At 43.8% G+C, this 25,326-nt stretch overlaps 1 protein-coding gene across 1 annotated transcript in view; it reads left to right on the forward strand.

Moving 5' to 3' along the window:
• Positions 1-5,276, forward strand: part of CCDC60 (coiled-coil domain containing 60) — a 210,346-nt gene extending 205,070 nt beyond the window's left edge. The window contains exon 14 of the mRNA XM_011928720.1: positions 4,842-5,276. Coding sequence (XP_011784110.1) covers positions 4,842-4,943 — 102 coding nt within the window. The 3' untranslated portion in view covers positions 4,944-5,276. The remainder of the gene's footprint in view (positions 1-4,841) is intronic.
• Positions 5,277-25,326: the final 20,050 nt, after the last annotated feature.

Genomic DNA, 25,326 nt, shown 5'->3' on the forward strand with positions numbered 1-25,326 from the left:
TTGGAATAAGTGTGATGTGGTGCTGAGAAGAATGTATATTCTGTTGATTTGGGGTGGAGAGTTCTATAGATGTTTATTAGGTCTGCTTGGTGCAGAGCTGAGTTCAAGTCCTGGATATCCTTAACTTTCTGTCTCATTGATCTGTCTAATGTTGACAGTGGGGTGTTAAAGTCTCCCATTATTATTGTGTGGGAGTCTAAGTCTCTTTGTATGTCTCTAAGGCCTTGCTTTATGAATCTGGATGCTCCTGTATTGGGTACATATATATTTAGGACAGTTAGTTCTTCTTGTTGAACCGATTCCTTTACCGTTATACAATGGCCTTCTTTGTCTCTTTCGATCTTTGTTGATTTAAAGTCTGTTTTATCAGAGACTAGGATTGCAATCCCTCATTTTTTTGCTTTCCATTTGCTTGGTAGATCTTCCTCCATCCCTTTATTTTGAGCCTATGTGTGTTTCTGCACGTGAGATGGGTCTCCTGAATACAGCACACTGATGGGTTTTGACTCTTTATCCAATTTGCCAGTCTGTGTCTTTTAATTGGAGCATTTAGCCCATTTACATTTAAGGCTAATATTGTTATGTGTGAATTTGATCCTGTCATTATGATGTTGGCTGGTTATTTTGCCCATTAGTTGATGCAGTTTCTTCCTAGCATCGATGGTCTTTACAATTTGGCATGTTTTTGCAGTGGCTGGTACCAGTTGTTCCTTTTTATGTTTAGTGCTTCCTTCAGATGCTCTTGTAAGGCAGGCCTGGTGGTGACAAAATCTCTCAGCATTTGCGTGTCTGTAAAGGGTTTTATTTCTCCTTCACTTATGAAGCTTCGTTTGGCTAGATATGAAATTCTGGTTTGAAAATTCTTTTCTTTTAGAATGTTGAATATTGGCCCCCACTGTTCTGGCTTGTAGAGTTTCTGTTGAGAGATCCACTGTTAGTTTGATGGGTTTCCCTTTGTGGGTAACCCAACCTTTCTCTCTGGCTGCCCTTAACATTTTTTCCTTCATTTCAACCTTGGTGAAACTGACAATTTCGTGTCTTGGAGTTGCTCTTCTCGAGGAGTATCTTTTTGGTATTCTCTGTCTTTCCTGAATTTGAATGTTGGCCTGCCTTGCTAGGTTGGGGAGGAGTATCTTTGTGGTATTCTCTGTCTTTCATGAATTTGAATGTTGGCCTGCCTTGCTAGGTTGGGGAAGTTCTCCTGGATAATATCCTGAAGAGTGTTTTCCAACTTGGTTCCATTCTCCCTGTCACTTTCAGATACAACAAATCAAACGTAGCTTTGGTCTTTTCACATAGTCCCATATTTCTTGGAGGCTTTGTTTGTTTCTTTTTACTCTTTTTTTCTCTAAACTTCTCTTCTCACTTTGTTTCATTAATTTGATCTTCAATCACTGATACACTTTCTTCCACTTGATTGAATCGGCTACTGAAGCTTGTGAATTCTTCACGTAGTTCTCATGCCTTGGTTTTCAGCTCCATCAGGTCATTTAAGGTCTTGTCTTCACTGTTTATTCTAGTTAGCCATTCATCTAATCTTTTTTCTAGGTTTTTAGCTTCCTTTCAATGGGTTCGAACATCCTCCTTTAGCTTGGAGAAGTTTTTTATTACCGACCTTCTGAAGCCTCCTTCTATCAGCTCATCAAAGTCATTCTCCATCCAGCTTTGTTCCGTTGCTGGCAAGGAGCTGTGATCCTTTGGAGGAGAGGAGGTGCTCCAGTTTTCAGAATTTTCAGCTTTTCTACTCTGGTTTCTCCCCACCTTTGCAGTTTTATCTACCTTTGGTCTTTGATGTTGGTGACCTACAGATAGGGTTTTGGTGTGGATGTCTTTTTTGTTGATGTTGGTGCTATTCCTTTCTGTTTGTTAGTTTTCCTTCTCCCAGGTTTCTCAGCTGCAGGTCTGTTGGAGTTTGCTGGAGGTCCACTCCAGACCCTGTTTGCCTGGGTGTCACCAGCAGAGGCTGTAGAACAGCAAATATTGCAGAACAGCAAATATTTCTGCCTGATCCTTCCTCTGGAAGCTTCATCCCAGAGGGGCACCCGTCTGTATGAGGTGTCAGTCAGCCCCTACTGGGAGGTGTCTCCCAGTTAGGCTACACGGGGGTCAGGGACCAACTTGAGGAGGCAGTCTATCCATTCTCAGAGCTCAAATACTGTACTGGGAGAACCACTGCTCACTTCAGAGCTGTCAGACAGGGACGTTTAAGTCTGCAGAAGTTTCTGCTGCCTTTTGTTCAGCTATGCCCTGCCCCCACAGATGGGATCTACAGAGGCAACAAGCCTTGCTGAGCTGCAGTGGACTCTGTCCAGTTCGAGCTTCCCCGGCCACTTTGTTTACTTACTCAAGCCTCAGCAATGGCGGATGCCCCTCCCTCTGCCAGGCTGATGCCTCGCAGGTCAATCTCAGACTCCTGCGCTAGCAGTGAGCAATGCTCCATGGGTGTGGGACCCACCGAGCCAGGTGTGGGATATAATCTCCTGGTGTGCCGTTTGCTAAGACCATTGGAAAAGTGCAGTACTTGGGAGGAAGTGTCCTGATTTTCTGGGTATAGTCTGTCTCAGCTTCCCTTGGCTAGCAAAGGGAAATCCCCTGACCCCTTGTGCTTCCCAGGTGAGGTGATGCCCCGCCTGGCTTCGGCTCACCCTCCATGGGCTGCACCCACTTTCCAAATAGTCCCAGTGAGATGAACCAGGTACCTTGGTTGGAAATGCAGAAATCACCCGTCTTCTGCATTGATCATGCTGGGAGCTGCAGACTGGAGCTGTTCCTGTTTGGCCATCTTGGAACGGACTCCTAAACTGGTTATTCTAGTTAGCAATTCCTCTAACCTTTTTTGAAGGTTCTTAGCTTCCTTGCATTGGGTTAGAACATGCTCCTTTAGCTCAGAGGAGTTTGTTATCACCCATCTTCTGAAGCCTACTTCTGTCAATTTGTCAAACTCATTCTCTGTCCAGTTTTGTTCCCTTGCTGGCGAGGAGTTGTGATTCTTTGGAGGAGAAGAAGCATTCTGGTTTTGGGAATTTTCAGCCTTTTTGTGTTGGTTTTTCCTCATCTTCATGGATTTATCTACTTTTGGTCTCTGATCTTGATGATCATCAAATGGGGTTTTTGTGTGGACGTCCTTTTTGTTGATGTTGCTGCTATTCCTTTCTGTTTGTTAGGTTTCCTCCTAACAGTCAGTTCCCTCTGCTGCAGGTCTGCTGGAGTTTGCTGGAGGTCCACTCCAGACCCTGTTTGTCTGGGTATCACCAGTGGAGACTGCAGAACAGCAAAGATTGCTGCCTGTTCCTTCCTCTGGAAGCTTTGTCCCAGAGGGGCACCAACCTGATGCCATTCAGAGCTCTCCTATATGAGGTGTCTGTCGACCCCTCCTGGGAGGTGTCTCCCAGTCAGGAGACATGGGGGTCAGGGACCCACTTGAGGAGGCAGTCTGTCCTTTAGCAGAGCTTGAGCACTGTGCTGGGATATCTGCTGCTCTCTTCAGGACTGGCAGGCAGGAACGTTTAAGTCTGCTGAAGCTGTACCCACAACTGCCCCTTCACCCGGGTGCTCTGTCCCAGGGAGATGGGAGTTTTATCTATAAGTCCCTGACTTGGGCTGCTGCCTTTCTTTCAGAGATGCCCTGCCCAGAAAGGAGAAATCTAGAGAGGCAGTCTGGCTACAGTGGCTTTGCTGTGGGCTCTGCCCAGTTCGAACTTTCCAGTGGCTTTGTTTACACTGTGAGGGGAAAACTGCCTATTCAAGCCTCAGTAATGGCAGACACCCCTCCCCCAACCAAACTGGAGCATCCCAGGTTGACTTCAGACTGCTGTGCTGGTAGCAGGAATTTCAAGCCAGTGATCTTAGCTTGCTGGGCTCCGTGGAAGTGGGATCCAGTGAGCTAGACCACTTGGCTCCCTGGCTTCAGCCCCCTTTCCAGGGGAGTGGAAGTTCTGTCTCACTGGCATTCCAGGTGCCACGGGGGTATGAGAAAAAAAACTCCTGCAGCTAGCTTGGTGTCTGCCCAAATGGCCACCCAGTTTCGTGCTTAAAACCCAGGGTCCTGGTTGTGCAGGCACCCGAGGGAATCTCCTGGTCTGCGGGTTGCAGAGACCATGGGAAAAGCATAGTATCTGGGCCAGAATGCACCGTTCCTCACAGCACAGTCCCTCCTGGCTTCCCTTGGCTAGGGGAGAGAATTCCCCAACCCCTTGTGCTTCCTGAGTGAGGCAACACCCCACCCTGCTTCAGCTTGCCCTCCATGGGCTGCACCCACTGTCTAACCAGTCCCAATGAGATGAGCCAGGTACCTCAGTTGGAAATGCAGAAATCACCCACCATCTGTGTTGATCTCACTGGGAGCCACAGACTGGAGCTGTTTCTATTCCACCATCTTGCCAGCCACCCAACATCACAGAACTTCTAATAACCTGGATATGGGGGTCTACAAGAAACTCTTCCTTTTGTGTGTCTTAAACCCTCTCCAGGAAAGCAAGCCCATAGCTGTCATCAATTCTGAAAGGAATTTACAAACCGAAAACATTTAAAGACAAATAACTGTTTGAAAAGATATTAAGGAGTAGAAAAGAAAGAAAAACACAGATAACTGGGACTTCCTGTCCTCCCCAAATTTCCTTCCATCAATAGCAACAAGAAGGGTCTTAAAATTAGTCTGCTGAGCCAGGAAACTGGAAAGGGGACCACCCCAATCTGATGCTCCAAGATTATGAATGCCTGACTGGTATTCCTGGGGCCACCAGTCTCAATCACAAATCTTCCAGGATCTTGAGGGGAGGGAGGGAAGGTAGAGTCTACTTTTCAGACCAAATTCTGAGATTGCCACTGTGTCTGCCCCACAGTTTGTGCGAGAACACATCATTCATATGCCTCAAGAGGATTACATCAACTGGCTGCAAAGCCGGATCAACATACCCATTGGGCCCTACAGTGCCCTGAGATAGGCTGGGCCTGGGTTGACCAGCTGTCTCAGTGGAGGAGTGTTTGCCTATATCATGTTCCTATATCCTGCCTGTGTTCCTGCCTCCTGACTACCCTCATGGATGCTCTTTATGGATGACCCTTTATAGTAGGGTCATCTGGAGACTGACTTCCAGCAACATTTTTAGAGGGGGATGGTCCCAGGTGGCCCTCCCCTCAATTCCACACCCCAGACCCAACCTACCAGTTTCTGTTCTTCAATGATCCAGCCTGACTCTACCTACTTCCTCTTCAGATTCCTTCACCTTATTTATCTGCCTCAAATACGGGAGAATAAAATTGAACTGAATGTTTGATGTCTGTCTGGGAAAGAGCTGGGGCCGTGGAATTAAAGTGTGGTATTTAGATCCTATTAACAACAGTTACCATTTATTGCATTTCTGTTATGCAATAGATCCAGTGCTGAGTGCTTTACCTAGATAATATCATTTCAATCTCATAATAACTTAATTAAGTAGGCACTGATATTAACTTAATTTCACGCCAATTAAGCTACGGCATATTTCTCAATATTATATATATTGCCTTGGATGGTTGGGTGGGTGAGTGGATGGACGGATGGATGAATGGGCAGATGGGTGGATCGGTAGATGGGTGAGTGGGCAGATATATGTATGTATGGATGGATGGATGGATGGATGGATGGATGGTGGGTGGGTGGATGGATGGATGGATGAATGGATGGTGGATGGATGGATGAATGATGGATGAATGATGGATGGATGGATGATGGATGGATGGATAGATGGATGAATGAATGATGGATGGATGGATGGATGGATGGATGGCACATTTCCCAACAAGGCAATGGTATGCAAGAAAATTTCAGCCTTGAGTCCTCGTATATTTTCTGTTGGTCTTAGTTACAGAAGGAAGCTTATCTTCCTGTCATCTCAAAATGTGTGTAGACTCATAACCTCTTCTCTCATCTTGGTCTTATGCTCACCTACATTCTCACTAAGTTATAGGAACTGTAGGCATTTTAATGTCCTTAGTGATGGCCACGCTGAATTAAAAATTGGACAACTGGACTTGATTTGCTCTTGTGCCTGGATTATCAGAGCATTTAGGTAGGCTAGGCTCAAATCTCTCCATCTGGCAATCTAAAAGTGGGGAGGAGAGTTACATTCGAATTATTCTTTAGTCTAAGCAATCTCACACTCATCCATTCACCTATTCAGTCATTTATTCATTTAACGAATATTTATTGAGAGCCCAATATGCACCAACCAAGTTCTAGGTGTTGAGGATACAGCAATGAACAAGGCAGACAAGGTCTCTCTTCTCATGGAGTTTGTCATTTTTTACAATTTCTTCTTTTTTTGACATATGGTCCAAGATGAGATCATGGAGTTCACATAAAAACAGAGAAGTCAATAAAATGTGACAGGGAGGGCAGAGGGATTATGTAACATCACATGTCCCTCCACAGAGATACCCTGTGTTTAGCAGTAAACCCTGTAAAGCTGTTTGGGGTGGAAAGGTAAGATACACTCTACAGAGAAACTACGAAATTAAGAGACCCTACAGGTCTCTGTATTAAATAGGAATTTGAGTGAGGGAGGAGCAGAGAAGAAAGAGGGAGAAGTCAATAAAGAAGAAGAAAAAGGACAAAGGAGGTAGAGGAGGAAAAGGGAGCTGAGTAACAGGAGAGTGAGAAGGGAAACCAATCGGAGGGGGGGAAACAGGGCAGGGCTGGCTGGTGGATCCCTAAGAACTACAATGCAAACCAACCCCTCCACTTCATCCCTCTGGACCTTTAGCAGTTTCTGTTACATACCCAACTGTCTTCTGTGAGCAATGTTTTGAAGAAACAAAGAAAAGGCGCTGTGTTATACATCTGGGTTGCTTGGGGGCAAAAAAAAAGTGGGGGGCCTTGAGGTACTCAGACCCTCACCACAATAAAGAGTTCAGGGCCTGGCAAGGTGGCTCAGGTCTGTAATGCTAGCGTTTTGGGAGGCCAAGGTGAAAGAATCCTTTGAGGCCAGGTATTCAACACCAGTCTGGGCAACATAGTGAGACCCCATCTCTACAGAATGTAATCATTCTTAAAATTAGCTGGTGGAGTTCGAGACCAGCCTGGCCAATATGGTAAAAGCCTGTCTCTACTAAAAATATAAAAAATTAGCCAGGCATGGTGGCACACCCCTGTAGTCCCAGCTACTCAGGAGGCTGAGGCAGGAGAATCACTTGAACCCAGGAGGCAGAGGTTGCAGTGAGGCAAGATCCCACCACTGTACTCCGGCCTGGGTGACAAAACAAGACTCTGTCTCAAAAAATATATATATATATATAACCTGGTGGTACCACCTGCAGTCCCACCTACTCAGAAGGCTGAGGCAGGAGGATCCCTTGAGGCCAGGAGGTCAAGACTGCAGTGAGCCGTGATCATGCCACTGTACCCCAGCCTGAGCAACAGAGCGAGATCCTGTCTCAAAAATAAAAGAGTGTAGTAGGAACAGGAAGTCAAAGTTAGAGAGATTACTATTACATGAGCTCTCTAGGTTTATAGAAATCTTAAATGGACATTTGGCTTCTTACTACACATGGTACAGGAACCCAGTCAATTTGACATATATCTCAAATGTCAGGTGACCATCACAGCTGACATTTAATTACACAAGATAATCAGTGCAATGGTGCCAAATTAAAGCAAGTACAAAAAGATCCCAGTGGACACAAGGGAGGGGAGCACTAACTCATACTTGAAATGTCAGGAAAGGTTTTTGAGAAGAGGTGACTGATACCTGTAAGATGAGCTAGAGTTAGCCAGAGAGAGATGGGTAGGCAGATAAGGAGGGAAGAAAGAATGTTCCAGGCAGAAGGAACAGTATGTGCAAAGGCTGAAGGCAAAAAATAAGCTTAATTTGTCATTTGAGGACCTAAACGTAAGTCCAGCTGGGCCATATTTCCAATTGGGAGTGCAGGACAGAGAAAGGGAGGAGGGGGGTTGGGGAGAGAAGTAGAAGCCAGATCTTTTAGATGCCTTATAAGCCATGCTAGGAAGTCTGGGCTTTATCTGCCTGGAAATAGGAATCCATGGAAGGATTTTGAGGAAGGAAATAACTGCATTTGCTTTCATGGGAGAAAAATGGCACTCACAAAGAACAATGAGCTAAGATGAGGCTGTGGCGGTGATTGTGGGGAGAGCAATGGGGGTGGAGATGCAGTGAAGACACTCATTGAAAAGATATTTAAACAGAAGAATCAACAGAACTTGGTGTGATGGATTATAAGTAACGGGGGGGAGACAGGAATATCAGGAATCACGAGTGGAAGGTGATGCCTTAAATGTACCAGGAGAAGAGGAAGAAAAGAAATTCATAATGAGAAAGTGAGGAGTTATGTTTTTTTTTTTTTTTTTTTTTTTTTTTTTTTTTTTTTTTTTTTTTTTTTTTTTTTGAGACGGAGTCTCGCTCTGTCACCCAGGCTGGAGTGCTGTGGCCGGATCTCAGCTCACTGCAAGCTCCGCCTCCCGGGTTCACGCCATTCTCCTGCCTCAGCCTCCCGAGTAGCTGGGGCTACAGGCGCCCCCACGTCGCCCGGCTAGTTTTTTGTAGTTTTTAGTAGAGACGGGGTTTCACCGTGTTAGCCAGGATGGTCTCGATCTCCTGACCTTGTGATCCGCCCGTCTCGGCCTCCCAAAGTGCTGGGATTACAGGCTTGAGCCACCGCGCCCGGCGAGGAGTTATGTTTTAAGCATATTGAGTTGGAGATGCCTGAGGGACAGCCAGGTAGGGGGATTGCATAACTCAGGAGAGGAGGCTGCACTGGAGACAGAAACATAGCAGCAACATCCCATAAGTCAAGATGGTCAAAGGAAGAAATGGGAAGAGAGGCAAGAAGAGGAGAGGAGAGAGGGGGTCTTAAGGACAGAATAACAAAAAGCATCAAGAAGCCTACTCACAAAATAACATTTATTGACTGGACGCAGTGGCTCAAGCCTGTAATCCCAGCACTTTGGGAGGCCCAGGTGGGTGGATCACCTGATGTCAGTAGTTCAAGACCAGCCTGACCAACATGGTGAAACCCAGTCTCTATTAAAAATACAAAAATTAGCCAGGTGTGGTGGTGCATGCCTGTAATCCCAGGTATTCAGGAGGCTGAGGCAGGAGAATCACTTGAACCCGGGAGGTGGAGGTTACAGTGAGCTGAAATCATGGCATTGCACTCCAGCCTGGGTGACAGCGTGAGACTCTGTCTCAAAAGAAATTTTTAAAAAAAATTTTTTTAAATAACATTTACTGAAGGGCTGCTTAGCTCCAGACCTCATGCAAAATGTTTGGCATATATGATCTCATTCCATCTTCACAAGCCTGCAAAGAAGGGCTCTTGTACCCTTCCTGTTTTGCAGATGATGAAATAGAGGTTCTGAGAAGCGTTTTGTACACATGTCCAGCTGACTATGAACCCCCTCCCCATCCCTACCCTCCAACCTCCAGCGCCCTCTGCTATGAAACAAGGAGGTCACGAGAGTTATTGAGCTTTTGGAATTGAGCTCATCTAATGAGGAGGCTTTCATGAATTATATTAGCTCACATTTGTGCTGTATTCCCGTTTCCAGAGTGCCTTCTCCAGTATTATCTTATTCAATGCTCACAGCATCCCTCTGAGGTGGGCATTATTATAACCTCCATTTTGCAAAGAAGGATACCAAGACTTAAGATTGTCCAATAGTCACATAGCAGGTAAGAGGCAGAGCCAAGTCTAAATTGAAGTCTGTCTGTCCCAGTCAGGGGCAACCTGAAATTGCAAGACTTACTCCGCCCCCTCCCACTTGGCAGTTTCTGAGCCTGTTTCTCAGAGCTGTAGCTCTATCTAGTGGCCTTTATCAGTATTGCTCTCCCACCCTGCCTTCCAGCAGAGCGACACTCCGTCTCAAAAAAAAAAAAAAAAAAAAAAGGTAAGTATTAAACAGCAGCAACAGGACCTATTCTGCTTAGACAAAGAGTGTTTACTCAAACCAAGGAAGACCTTTTACTACTAAGATAGATTGGGGACCAGGACGAGGCAACACATCCCCTCCCAGCTTCCAGGTTCTAAGAAGAGCCACAGGAAGAAAATTTTTTGCTTACTAGCCTCTCCATCATAATCTTAATTGAGCACCTACTAGGTGCTGGGTCCCCAGGAGTCACTGTCCCACAGCTCTGACCAAGCCATCTAAGTGATTAACATGAGAGCTTTTTAAACTATATGTGCGCTAGAGAAGCCTTTTTCTGTAAAGGACTGGATAGTAAACATCCGTTGCATGTTCTTTTTATTTATATATAGTCCTTTAAAGGTGTAAAAACTGTTCTTAAATTAGAGGTCATACAAAAAGAGACCATAGACCAGATTGGGGCCATCAGTCATCATTTGCTGACCCCCACTCGAGGATAAATTTAAGAGGGAAGAGGAATGTCTTCCCCAAAAAACAGACAAGGAGGGCTGGTGAATGTAATATGGTAAATATGTAGATGAAGGGGGGTTTGGCACTACTCAGAATAGTGTTTGTCATTTTTGTGGAAAAGGAATGAATGCACAGGGTACAAATCCTAGCAGTACAAAAGGATATCCACTAAGTAGTGAGTATTCCTCCCCCTCCAACTCTCAGACCCATTCTGGTTTACAGAGGCACTCACACTGTATCCAGTAACTTGTATTACTTTCCAGGGATATTCTTTGCATGTATAAGCAACACATTTTTAATTAATTAACTAAAATGAAGCATTCATTGTGTGCTTACTGTATACCATGCATTTTTCTAAGTGCTTTGCATTCAATTATAGTTTATCCTCACAACAGCTCTATGAGGTAGATATCACTCTGACCCCCACTTTATTGTAGAGGAAACTGGGGTGTAGAAAGTTGAGAAACCTGCCCAAGGCTACATAACTGGGGTAAGTAACCTTTTTTCTTTTTAACAGACATAGTGAGCTTAGTATACAAACTTCTGCATTAATTTGCTATGTTGGTGGTCATTTCACTTCCTATCTTCCTACTTTATATGAAAGAGGAAAGAGGCTGAAGTTTCATACCAGTACATTAAAACCAATACCTAGACTGCTGTCACCACCCTGCCTTGGCATTTTATTTAAAGGTTCGCAGTTAAGGATGACCTGGGCCAAAAGTTATGACCAATTGTGAAGCATGTTATCAAAATAAAAGCCCAAGCTAATGTTAAAACAACACCTGCACCACTTCCTCTTTACCCAATCCTGCTCATTTCAGTCCCTGAGCTTCACCTGCATGGCTGAGGTTGAGTGTCCTTCTCTGTTTTGGGACCTGGAGGTAGCCAGGGGAAGTCAGATAAAAATAATGTAGAGTAAGAATTCAATAAACGTGAAACTTTTCTAAGTGCCTCATGCTAGGCACTATGTAATACATATGCATTTGCTGGTTGATTCCTTGTAATTATCCTGTGAAACTAGCATTCTTATGCTTCTTCACATTTACAGAGGACAGAAAATTGAAGCTAAAGGAGGTGAAGCAGCTTGCCCAAGTCACACACCTTCAAGCAATTAATCCAGAGTTCAAATCCTGGTCGTCTTGAGATTTTGCAATATTGCTTTAACCACACTACACTGCCTCTCTACTTAAAGGATCTTGTCTTGGGGTTCCAATTGGTCATCTTCTAGGGGGGAATCAGAGCTCGAGCTTTAGTGATAATAAAATTTAGAAACCATTTACATTTTTGAAGGGCGTTCACATCCATTAGCACCATGCGATCTCCAAAGCAATCCCGAGATGTGCAAAGCAAATCTCACTCACATTTTGAAGACATGACACACCCAGGAACTTGAGATTCGGGCCTGGCTATTTAACTCTCCACCACACTGCCCTGGGGCAAAGGAACCACACTAGTGAAAAGCCGAGAGAGGACAAATTCCCTTCTGGCCTAATCTCAAAATAGCTCTGAATTTTTTTTGTTTACTTATTATCTGTCTTCCCAACTAGATTTAGCCTTCATGAGGGCAAGGACTACATCTGCTTTATTTGTTATTGTATTCCCAGAACTCCTCATAACATTTCTGGTATCAACTGGATGGATGGATGGATGGATGGATGGATGGATGGATGGATGGATGGATGGATGAACAGTTGAGTGGATAAGTGGATGAATGCTTGAGTGGATGGATGGATGGATGGATGGATGGATGGATGGATGGATGGATGGATGGATGGATGACTGAGAGAAACTAAAAGAAGCTATCATCAGGGTTAGACTCATCAAGATTCCTCAGATCCCCACTGCCTTCTAGGAAATAGAGATGACCAGGAGGCTAGCTTATATGTGAGATTGCCCATCCTGGCAAAGGTGGAGCCTGATAGTATAAGAAATAAGCTCACAGCTCAGTGTCCTAAGCCAAGGCCAGCACAAACAGTTCCTTCAATGACGCAATAGATTGGTGAGAATACAGCTGAGGCATTCCTTTGACCTTAGACTTTTAAAAGTAAAAAATCTACTTTCAGAGCTTGGGGCAGGTTTTCTATTAAACATCACAGAGCTAGTCCCTTCCATCACATGCCTTAAGCCAGAAACACCCACATCCTTTGTCCCAATCCACTTTCCGTGCTCTGATGAAAAGTCTCTCCCACTTGCCTTTTGGGATTATATCTATCACCACGGATGCTACTCAACAGCCATTTCCCATTCTTCTTTTGCTAGGAGTCCTGATTTTGTTCAAGTGTCTACCCCTTCCCATGTGAGATCAGGATAAATCTTGATTGGTCTAAATTTATATTGGCAGTTCCATTCCTCATGCTAGGGTTGATTTATAGGTGGTCATGCGACCCCAGGTTTTCAAGAGGAGGCTCCCAAGAAAGGTTTGTTTCTTCTTAAAAACAAACACAGAGGAGGCCGGGCACAGTGGCTCACACCTGTAATCCTGGCACTTTGGGAGGCCAAGGCAGGTGGATCACCTGAGGTCAGGAGTTCGAGACCAGCCTGGCCAACCTGGTGAAACCCCGTCTCTACTAAAAATACAAAAAGTAGCTGGGCGTGGTGGCAGGCACTCGTAATCCTAGCTACTCGGGAGGCTGAGGCAGGAGAATCACTTGAACCCGGGAGGCGGAGGTTGCAGTGAGCTGAGATCACGCCATTGCACTTCAGCCTGGGTAACAGAACAAGACTCCATCTCAAAACAAACAAACAAACAAACAAAACAGAGCACAGAGGAAAACAGTCCGTCCCTGGAAGTTATCATGTCTTCACTAAATTGTGCAGGCACCTTGCTGCCAACAAGGAGCAGATCCAAGAGAATCACCTTGGTTGGAACATTTTGAAGTGAGTTGATACATCCTTCATTACCCAAAGCAGTTGAGTCTGGGTTTTCTGCTACTTGAAGCTGAAAATACTCAGTTACAGAAACCCATAACAATATCATTCTCACTTCTCACCCTTAACTAACATCTGCTCTTTTGATAGCTATTTGAATGATAACTCCCTTATCTGCAAATCTGAGAAAGTCTTTGACTCTGTTAAGCAAGATGTCATCATGCCAAAGAGAACCTAGATTTGTTATATTTGGGACTCCACAAAAAGGCTGCTGGTTGGGCGCGGTGGCTCAAGCCTGTAATCCCAGCACTTTGGGAGGCCGAGACGGGCGGATCACGAGGTCAGGAGATCGAGATCATCCTGGCTAACACAGTGAAACTCCGTCTCTACTAAAAAAAAAATACAAAAAACTAGCCGGGCGAGGTGGCGGGCGCCTGTAGTCCCAGCTACTCCGGAGGCTGAGGCAGGAGAATGGTGTAAACCCGGGAGGCGGAGCTTGCAGTGAGCGGAGATCACGCCACCCGCACTCCAGCCTGGGGCGACAGAGCGAAACTCCGTCTCAAAAAAAATAAATAAATAAAATAAAATCCTTTAAAAAAAAAAAAAAGGCTGCAGTGTGTCTTGCAAATGACAACATTAACTCTGCTAAAACCTTCCCAAAGATGTGAAACTCAGGGGTCACCAAGGAGCTGGGGGTAAGGCAGAGAACATGACACAGTACAAAGCCCTTCACGAGGCAGAGACATCTTCATCCCCAAAGTCAAAATAATCTAGGAACAGGGGTGAAAATGAAAAACTGGTGACTGGGGAAGATTTTCAACACTGATTTTAAGGTATGCATGGGAACGGGGGTGTGAAGGAGGTGAAGAATAGTTTATAGTGATTAGACGGTAAGTCCTGGAGGTAACAAGTGGGAGAAGGGGGCTGAAAGAAGGGCTGCAGTTTGACGGGTGGAGGTAGGAAACTTATAGAGTGTTTGAGCCAGGTGAGACCTTGTCATCTACCTGAGCTTGCATATCATCGAGTACCTACCATGCTCCAGGCTTTTTGAGAGATGCCAGAGATATAAAGATAGCCTGTGTCCTCCAAAGGTTACATAGTGGTGCTATAGTGTTATGGTTAAAAGAGAACATTCAGGTGTCAGACTGAGAAAGTTCAGATCCTAGTTGTGCTGTCATTGGCTGTATGACCTTGAGAGATATCTTCACTTCCATGTATCTCATCTGTTAAACGGGAACGCCACTGAAGAGTCAATGAGATAGCCTGGCCCGGGCTTGTTGGTTCATGCCTGTAATCCCAACACTATGAGAGGCCAAGGTGGGCAGATCATCTGAGGTCAGGAGTTCGAGACCACCAGCCTGGCCAACATGGGGAAACCCCTCTCTACTAAAAATATAAAAATTCGCCGGGAGTGGTGGTGGGCACCTGTTATCCCAGCTACTCTGGAGGCTGAGGCAGGAGAATGGCTTGAACCCGGGAGGCAGAGGTTGTAGTGAGCCGAGATCATGCCACTGCACTCCAGCCTGGATGACAGAGTGAGACTCCATCTCAAAAAAAAAAAATTTAGTGAGATAGGCTGTATAAAGTATCCAGCTTACAGTAAGGACTCAATACACCTTAGCTGTGACAACAATGGCAGAGAAAGACGGAGCACACAGAAAGCCACCACCTAAGTCTGGCAAGTCAAAAAAGGTACATCAGTCAATGTCTTTATATGCAAGCAACAGAATCTGATTGTGGCTAATTTAACTCTGAGTCTTTACATTACTGCCTCTGAAAACATAAAAATCTGATTGCAAAGCCTAAGTCACATGATCATATCCTAGTTGATAAAAAAGGCTGAGAAAGCAAGGATCTGGATTTTTTGACTTTTATAATAGGAGAAATATTAATCCATAGAGTGAAAGTTTCCCAAGAAAAGGAAAAAGACTCAGATGCTACTCACAAAAAAACGAAAGTGTCCTCTAGAAAAGGCTTCCTGGAAGAAGCAACAACTGAGTTGAAACCAATCCACATCCTACTTTACCAATGAAGAAACTGAGACACAGAGAGGTGGACTCTTCCAAAGTCACTAGCTTTGGGAGGAAAAGAAAGAAGGGCTTGGAATAGGGGACAGTACGGTTCAGGAGGAGACCCCAAAGGAGACCTCTGATGGGCTGAGGGAGGAAGAGGTTAAAAGCCTCAGTCAGAGTTGGTGTTGGGTCCAGAAGTGGTGGCAGCAGAGGAGACAGTGAATATTGGACAGTGTTAGTTCCCAGGCATGGGAAGAAGTTGGGATCCAGCATAGAGGAGTGGTGTATCATAAGGAATTGGTTTGGTCTTTATCCCAGTTTCTGGGAGGGAGCCTCTAAACCCTTAGAAGTTCTGGAGTGAGACGAGTTTCTTTGTTATTCATGGTGGGCCCCACAGATCACCCCTGAGTTTATGCTAATGAGGTGATCCACACTGGGTCCCTAGATAGTTTTATGCTGGAAGCTGGTCATGCCAGAAAGACCAACAATGTGATGAGAAGGTTTGGGTTTTGAACCACATTATATCCTTTCATCTTCCTGTGCTCTGGGGACAGAAGGAGGGTTGGAGGTGGGGTTCAATCACATCGCCATTGATTCAACCAAGCATGTCTACATGATGAAGCCCTAATAAAAACTCTGAACATCCAACACTCCAGTGAGTTCCCCTATTTGATAATCATATATCGATATCCTGAAGACATGGAAACACTACATCTTGGACCCTCCCAGACCTCACTCTGTGTTACTCTTAATTTGGATCATTTTGATTTATATCCTTTATAATAAAATTATAATCATCTATATCATACTTTGTTGAGTTCTGTGGGCTGTTCTGTCTTATACACAGATAAGAACTCAACAAAGTACGATATATATGATAGTGAATTAATGGACCAGAGGGGCTAGTGGAAACCCTCAAACTGTAGCCAGTTGGTCAGAAGTGTAGGTGGCCTGGGACCTCTATGAATGGTGTCTTAATTGAGGACATTCTTGTGTACCCTTAATCTGAAAGTTTTGACCTACCTCTGGATAGTTAGCATCACAGTTGCATAGCAAAATGAAAGCTATAATTCAGGCAAAGGACTGTATCGTTCCAAACCCATCGTTTAGCCTCTGTCAAGGAAAGTCCTCACTCAAAGATGGAACACATGTATAGCTCATGCCTGCCCATTCCCTCTTCTTTAGGCAGCAACCCCTTCCTCCTGACTCTCATTCATTGTGGATTGAGCAGTGCTTCAGTCCAGTGCCAGGTGTGGGCACGTGACCAAGACCTGGCTAATGCAAGCATGACATTTCCCTAATCATAGCAAATGGCTCAGGATGGACACCCAAAGTAATCCAATAAAACTCAATTCCTGACCTTCTGTTGGAACTGGAATAGAGAACAAGAAGCCCTCTTTCTTCTGGAACTGTTGACACTAAGGATAAAACAAGCCTACTGCTTCTGGGAACCAGCACACGAGAGAAACTGCCAACAAAGGGAGGAAAACAAAGCCAAGAAATGCAGCAATAGAGAGATCAAATATTGGTCACATCATCTGGGCCCCTGGCTCCCTAGCCAGATCTTTGAACTTTTGGTTATGGTGGCTAACAGCTTCTCTTTCTGCGGAAGCCACATTTAATTTGATTTCCTTCACTTGCAACAAACTGATTCCCAATTAATGCAACAGGAGAAAGAAAAGAGATCTGTGTAGAAGCATAGTCAAATTCTAGACACCCCTTCCTCTAAGAGGGTGAGTGAGGTCGTAGAGAAAGGCACTGTCATGGGATATATCACGCAGGTGATGCTAAGACGAAACCCTGAGTTAAATTCACAACATCAATCAAGAGAAAAGGGAAAGACTAAGAACACAGATGTGTTATCACTCCATTTTGCAGCAGGTGTGAAAGTGCCAATTTGGATTTAAAAGAGCATGAAACAAATGCAAGGTGGGGATTGTTATCAGAGCCAACCCTCATGTCTCTACCACTGTGAAAAGAGGCGCCAGGTAAGTAAATTTCCTAGCTCAATGGTCTTCAAAGTGGAAGGGTTGCACAAGGTGATCCATTAGGGAGCAGAAAAAAATATCAGAACTTGTATTTATAGCTATCTTAGCAGAAGTCTATCTGAAGCTTTACAAGTAGTTTGGGTGTGGATTGACCCTGGCACCCCCATTCAGTCTGTACTGAGAAAGAGACCACGTGTCTGGTGTCAGGCAAGCCAAGAAACCCAGGAGAAGTTGGGCATTCCACAATATGAAAGGGATAATAGTGGCATTCTTGTCATCTCATCCCCAGTGTTACTTCTGATAAGCTTCCAATGCCTCTTCTTTAAATCTTCTGATTTTAATTCTAGATCATCGAGGGTACCTATGAATTGGCATTCCTCTCACTGTACCCCAGTGATGCTCTCAGATACTGAAAGATTAGTTATCTTCCCTTGCATTAAATGACCTCAGGTGACTGATATCCTAATTAACCCTTCCTCTATCTCCTCCTTGGTTCTCTAGCTTCTCTCCCAACAAAAGTGAGTTTGCGAAGAGAAACAGTGCACCTAACTTGTGCATAAAAAACTTAAACTTTACATAGAGTTTTTTTTAAACACGCAACTTCCAGTTTAATGGGAGTCAAATGGCCAAGTGCCTCAATTAAGGAGCATGAAATAATGCTCTGCAATGTTCTTTAGTTCACCCCACAAACTGGCTGTTCTGAGCACATTCTAAATCTCTCTTTCTCTTTTTCCCCACCCCAACCCCATGATAAAAAAGAGAACTGAGTCTTCAAGGGATCAAAGAAACAGACCATCCACCCCAAACTATTTTTACTTGGGATGACAGAGAAACATCACCATCCAAGTTTGCTAAAACAGCAGCTGGATCTCACTTGTAAAGCAGTTCCAACAGAGGAAGAAAGGGATACAAATTTACAAAGACAATAAATTTAACACTCTTTTCTCATTATACCAGAGCTTGTAAGAGGATTGCAATACAGGTCTAGCAACTCTAGGGCATCTGAAATGCGGTCTCATTTACAAACATTTTATTTATACTTTATGATTTCATGAACCACTGATTGCATAAAGCAGGCCAACTGGCCTCCTCCTCGCTTCTTCAATTTAATGCCATTTTACATTTGCAGAAAACTCACCAATGAAGAATAGCAGATAGGTGAACAGGCTAGCCAGGAAGTGGGTCAGATGGTAATACATTTAGTCTTCTTTTCCTCTAGGGCTTCAGTTTCCCCATCTGTAAAATCAGAAAGTTAGATTATGAGGGTCCCAAATCTACATTTCAACCAAGACCAGGCAAGTAATACAAATGACTGGAGGGAATGGGGTCTAATATTATGTATCGAATATTTGACAGGCACTGAGTGAGAAAGGTACTGGGAGCAGAAAGGGAGACAAGCCATGATCCTTGCTCTGGTGAAGCACTTGGCCTTGTGAGAGATGTGAGCACATAGGCAGCTACCAACAAATATGATAAAAGCTGTGTTCAAGGTTCCATGTGAATGCACAGGAGGGTTGGACTAACCCATCCCAGATGAATCCTCGAAGATTTTTAAAATAAATGAGAAGGCACTTGAGGTGAAGAGGAGTGTTGTAGGTGAAGAAGTGGAAAGAACAAGAGAACAGGAATGGCTTTTCAGGTGGAGAAAACTGCCTGTGCAAAGTCACAGTGACCTGAAAAACAATTATGTATTGGGGGAGAAAAAAGAAGTTTGTTAGGGCTGGAAGGTCCGTACGTGAAGTTATGGAAAAATAGTCTAGAAGGGTGAGTTGGAAATAAATCACAAACAACCTTGAGGAATCTGTCTTGAGAGTAATAGGAAGCCAGGGATATGTTCTAAATTGTTGAGAAAACCAGTGATATTTACATTTTAGAAAGTTTGCTCTATCTGCAGGGTAGGGAATGGGTTACAGCAGCACCATCCGATATGGTGGTCATTAGCCGTGTGTGGCTACTGAGCACTGGACACATGGCCAGTCCAAATTGAGATGTGCGATGTAAACTAAAAACAAAATCTTAAGCCCCACCGACAGAACAGACGCCTTCTTGGCCAAAGAGACCCCCAGAAAAACCTTAAAAACTGAGCTCATGGCCATGACAAGAACCAGAGGTCTGACACACCTCGTTATATCCCCTCTTTTGTATAGTTTAGACCCAACTGACCAGATTTGATGTTAAAATAGAGATCACAAGACCGACAAAATGAATTCTTTGTAGCAATAAGATACCAAGTTATCAACAGGGCCTATGGCCATTCCAGGAAAGGGTTAAGTCACACACTCCTTCACTTAAAGAATAAACTGTATTCTAACTGCCACAGGTTTTTCTTTTTCTCTAGCAGCTGAACAAGCGCTGGCCTTGAGATAAGCAATGTTAAAGCAACTGCCACTAACCAACCACCAGACACTGACGAACTGATCCTCCCCCGCACCATTCCCTTTCCACCAGCCATAACTACGGCTTTGATTAGACAAGAGACTGATTTCAATAACTTTCTCCTAATAAAAAAGACCACAACCATGGACTGATTCTGGCCAGTTTACAGAGGCTGTGCACATGAGTGCCTCTGTCCTAAAAAGACCTTTTTGACATATAGGACCTAATTATAATACATTTAAATGTCAGGCCCCACCCCAAGGTGAACGAGTCATATGTCACACGTGTCATAACTGCCTTCATAAATATTCATAACTCTTCTCATAACCTGTTGAATATGTATACTTGGCCACCCCAGTCAGCTAAAATTCCTGTCCGACCCCTCCTCCTCCTGGCTGCGCCTGGTGGCTCACGCCTGTAATCCCAGCACTTTGGGAGGCCACGGCGGGTGGAGCACAAGGTCAGGAGATCGAGACTATCCTGGCCAACATGGTGAAACCCCATCTCTATTAAAAATACAAAAAATTAGCCAGGTGTGGTGGCAGGCGCCTGTAGTGGTGGCGGGCACCTGTAGTCACAGCTACTCAGGAGGCTGAGGCAGGAGAATGGCCTGAACCCGGGAGGCAGAGCTTGCAGTGAGCCGAGATCGTGCCACTGCACTCCAGCCTGAGCGACAGAGCAAGACTCCATCTCAAAAAAAAAAAAAAAAAGAAACCAACTCCTCTCTTTCAAAATGCCTGCTAATGATTCTGGCCAGAGGTATGGTTCCCAGCCTGTGGGATGGCCACCTTGTAGACTGTAAACCTTTTTTAAAAAAATAAGGTCTCTTTACCTAAATGCATAGATGTTGTGATTTTTCAACAGCTATAAGTATTAAATACACACGGGACTTTGAACAGTGAGTATGAAAAAAGGAATGTAGACTATCTCGTTAATATTGTTTAATATTGGTTATGTATCAAAAGGATATTTGGAATATACTGGGTTAAATAAAAGATGGTATTAAAATTAATTTATCCTGCTTCTTTTTACTTGTTTAATGTGGCCAGTGGAAAATTTAAAATTACATATGTGGCTCGCATTATAATTCCATTGGACAGAGCTGAGTTAGAGAGCCTGAGACTCAAGAAAGAAGACCAATGACGAGACTTCGAAATGTCCAGGAGACATTATGAGAGCATGGGAGTTTGAACCAGACAGTGGGATGGGGACAGAGAATAAGAGAATATGCAGGCTTCTCAATGACAGATTGGATAAAGAAAATGTGGCACATATACACCACAGCATACTATGCAGTCATAAAAATGAATGAGATCATGTTTTGCAGGAACATAGATGGAGCTGGAGGCCCATTATCCTTGGCAAACTAACACAGGAACAGAAAACCAAATACTGCATGTTCTCACTGGTAAGTGGGAGCTGAATGACGAGAACTCATAGACACAAAGAAGGGAACCACAGACACTGCAGCCTACCTAAGGGTGGAGGGTGGGAGGAGGCAGAGGAGCAGAAAAAAATAACTATTTGGTACTTAATACCTGGGTGATGAAATAACCTGTACAACAAACCCCCATGACACAAGTTTACCTATTCATGTACGACAAACCTGCACATGTACCCCTGAACCTAAAATAAAAATTTAAAAAAAATAAAATTTGGGAAATAGCATGAAAAAAATTAAAACCAGAAGATGACATATAATAGCATGATCTCATTTTTTTTTTTTTTTTTTTTTTGAGACGGAGTCTTGCTCTGTCACCCAGGTTGGAGTGCAGTGTCCAGATCTCAGCTCACTGCAAGCTCTGCCTCCCGGGTTCACGCCATTCTCCTGCCTCAGCCTCCCGAGTAGCTGGGACTACAGGCGCCCGCCACCTCGTCCAGGTAGTTTTTTGTATTTTTTAGTAGAGACGGGGTTTCACGGTGTTAGCCAGGATGGTCTCGATCTCCTGACCTCGTGATCCACCCGTCTCGGCCTCCCAAAGTGCTGGGATTACAGGCTTGAGCTACCGCGCCCGGCCTTTGATCTCATTTTTATAAAACAAGAATAAGCAAGAGTAAAACGCATGCTGTGTAGGTATACATACAAATATGACTTTATATATGCAAAGCAGTGATAAACTCCCAAACTCAGGATAACGATGACCTCTGTGGAGGGGACCTGGGGCCCTGGACTGGGAAAGAGCATCAGGTGTATGTCTTACTGGCAATGCCCTAGTTCTTTGGTTGATGAGGCCACAGATTTTCATTATAGAATTAATCTGTATAATGTAAACACATGTGATGTGTGTGTGTGTGTAAACAAATACTTTTAAGATAAATTTTTCAGCTGGGCATGGTGGCTCACGCCTGTAATCCCAGCACTTTGGGAGGCCGAGGCAGGCAGATCACGAGATTGAGACCATCCTAGCTAACACGGTGAAACCCCATCTCTACTAAAAATACAAAAAATTAGCCGGGCGTGGTGGCGGGCACCTGTAGTCCCAGCTACTCGGAAGGCTGAGGCAGGAGAATGGTGTGAAACCGGGAGGCAGAACTTGCAGTGAGCCGAGATCGTGCCACTGCACTCCAGCCTGGGCAAGAATGCGAGACTCTGTCTCAAAAAAAAAAAAAAAAAAAGATAAATAAGAAAAAAAAAAGAATATACGGGCTTCTGGTTATAGGTTTTGGTGATTAAGGGCATGAACTCTGGGACTATACAGCCTGGTTCAACACTTGGCTCTGACATCTGCCAGCTGTGTGACCTTGGGCAAGTCACTTAACCTGTCTGTCGTGCCTGAGTTTCCTCACTTATGCAATCTAGTAGTAGCAGCACCTGCTTTATAAGGTGTTATGAAGATTAAATGAGTTCATTCCCTGATTCTCACAGTTGGCTACATATGTGAGTCACCTGGGGAGTATTCAAAACTCTCAATTTAGGAGAGTCTGATTTCATTGGTGTAGGGCGTGGCCTGAGCATCTGTACTATTTTAAATTACCCACGTGATTCTAACGTACAGGAGAGTTTGTGAACCATTGCATTAGTATATATAGATGCTTGAAAGCGTGTCTGACGCAGTGTAACCATGATTTAAGTATTTGAAGTTATTATATTTTTAGTGTCTTTAAAATGCATAATATATTTAAAATCCACAATTGAGAGTCTACTATGTGCCACTAAATGCCACTGCAGGGACAGAATATTTCTGAAATGAATTCACAGAGCTCACAGGGAAGAAAGGTTTCAACATGTCCTCTCCGGTGAGCACAGGTAGGCCAACTGGAGATCAAGGTCGGATCTGGCAGCTCATTCAGCAATTCCAACTTTTTGAAGTCTTAGTTGGTGAAATATTACAGACCATTTCCCAAAACACTTAACTCCAACAACAAGGTTTTAGTGTTTGGCAACATACAAGCAGAATGCAATTAAGTCTTGGAACTGTGTACTGAGTGTCTATCAGCTGGAGCCAAAGGGGAATGTAGGGAGACGAGGCTCCTTTCAGAGTATGGAACAAGCCCATCTGTGTCTCAGGCCCCCAGAGTGGAGGCACCTTAATGAGAACTGGCTAACGGTGGTAAGAACTCCTTGTCATCAATGAAGGAGGCATGTCTGGGCCTTACAGGGACACAAAGCAAAGAGGTAATAAAGTCATGAAAAAAAAAATGGCCCTTCTGTCTTGGACAGAGCTTAAAGAAAAATCAAGAGCCATCTCTGTTCTTATTTAATAGACTTATGTTCTCATTCACATTGTCTCCAGGCACTATGAATGCTAATTCAGATAGTAATAATTAACATTTATTGGGTGTGTATTACATGCCAGGAGCCATCATAAGCATTTTATATGCATCAAATTTTTAAAATATGAGGAAGGGGTCATTATCAATACTTTATAATGAGGAAACTGAGGCTCAGAGAGGTGCAGCAATTTGGCTGCAAGTGACAGAGTCTAAACTCAAACTAACCTAGTCTAAAGCGGAATTTGTTGCCTTGAGGAGTACAATGAAGTGTTGAAACATCAAGCTCTGAAAGGGACAAAGATACAGACGCATCTTTGATGCAACTGGCACCAGGGTTTTTTTCTCTCTGCTCCTCTCTTCTTCTATCTGTGCATCAGCCACATCCTATTCTGCTACCTGCCAGCTTCTAACACAGGTGGCAATGTGGCTTCTCAACCCCCCAGGCTCTCCTCTCTGTTCTGGTTTCAAAAATCCTAGGGCAAAGCTCTGATTGGTCCAGCTTGGGTCAGGTGTTCACCTTGAACCAATCAACAGTAACCAAGAGAGCAAGAATATGTGAAAACATGGCAGTTCACTCAAATCACATGGGTTGGAGTCAGGGAAGAAGAAAGAAAATGACTTCCCAAAAAGAAGAATGATATATGTTCCCAGAAGAAAGAGAAAACTACCTATCATAGTCCACTAATTCCAAGAATAAGAGCCAACAAGACTATTAAATAGGGAGGAAACTGACTCCTCCTTAAGGTTACACACTCTGAAGGTCCTCCGAAAATCTGAGGTCCAGACCACGTATGACATGTCAACTCAATTGAACATTGATTTTTTACAGTGTACTGGCATTATATTCCAGGCTACCACATAGTATGGCCTCAGTAAATATTTGTTGGATGAATAATGCAAAGATGAATAAGGCGAGGTCCCTCTACTCAAAGAACTTACAGCCTAGTAAGTGATGAAGGCAAAGCAACAGCCCCAAAGGAACACAGAGCATAGTCTGAGAGCTCAGACAAATGGAAGATCACATTGGTTTGAGAACACATAGGGAGACAATAAGTTAGAAAAGTCATCAAGGAAGGAGGTCCTCTTTGAGATCAACCTTGAAAACAGAATGAGATTTCAATAGGCAAAATGTAAGAAAAGTGTGCCCCAGCAAGAGTAAGCTGTGTGAGCAACGGCATGGAGGCAGGGACGGACATATCATCCAGGTGTTGTTTAAATTGTACTAAGATATACATAACATAAAATTTGCCATTGTAATCATTTTTAAGTTTACAATTCAATGGCATTAATCACATTCACATTGCTGTACAACTATCATCACTATCTTGAAACTCTTCCATCTTCTAAAACTCTTCCATCATCCTTGCAGAAACTCTGCACCCATGAAGCAATAACTCCCCATTCCCAGGAACATGGTAATCTCTAATCTACTTTCTGTCTCCATAAATTTACCTAATCTGTATATTTCATGTAAGTGAAAGTATACAATATTGATCATTTTGTGTTTGGTTTATATCACTTAGCATAATGCTTTCAAGTTTCATCCATGTTGAGGGATGTACTGTATCTTCATTCCTTTGTACACCTAAATAATATCGCATCCTATGAATATTCCACATTACCTTTATCAATTCATTGATGGATGGACATTTGGTTTGTTTCCACCTTTTGGCTATTGTGACTAATGCTGCAGTGAACATTGAGGGGTAAGTATCTGTTCAAGTCCTTGTTTTCAATTCTTTTGGTTATCTACCTAGAAGTGAAATTGCTGGATTGTGTAGTAATTCTGTTTAGCTTTTTGAGGAACCGTCATACTGTTTTCCTGTAGTGGCTGCAGCATTTTACATTCCCACCAGCAATGTACAAGGGTTTCAATTTCTCTGCATCCTTGCCAACACTTATTGTATTCCATTGTTGTTATTAGTGTTTTTAACAGCCATTCTAATAAAGGTGAAGTGGTATCTCGTTGTGGTTTCCATTTGCATTTTTTTAAATGACC

The sequence above is a fragment of the Colobus angolensis genome, unplaced genomic scaffold (genome assembly GCF_000951035.1).
Source record: "Colobus angolensis palliatus isolate OR3802 unplaced genomic scaffold, Cang.pa_1.0 Scaffold79, whole genome shotgun sequence".
Taxonomy (NCBI): Eukaryota; Metazoa; Chordata; class Mammalia; order Primates; family Cercopithecidae; genus Colobus; species Colobus angolensis.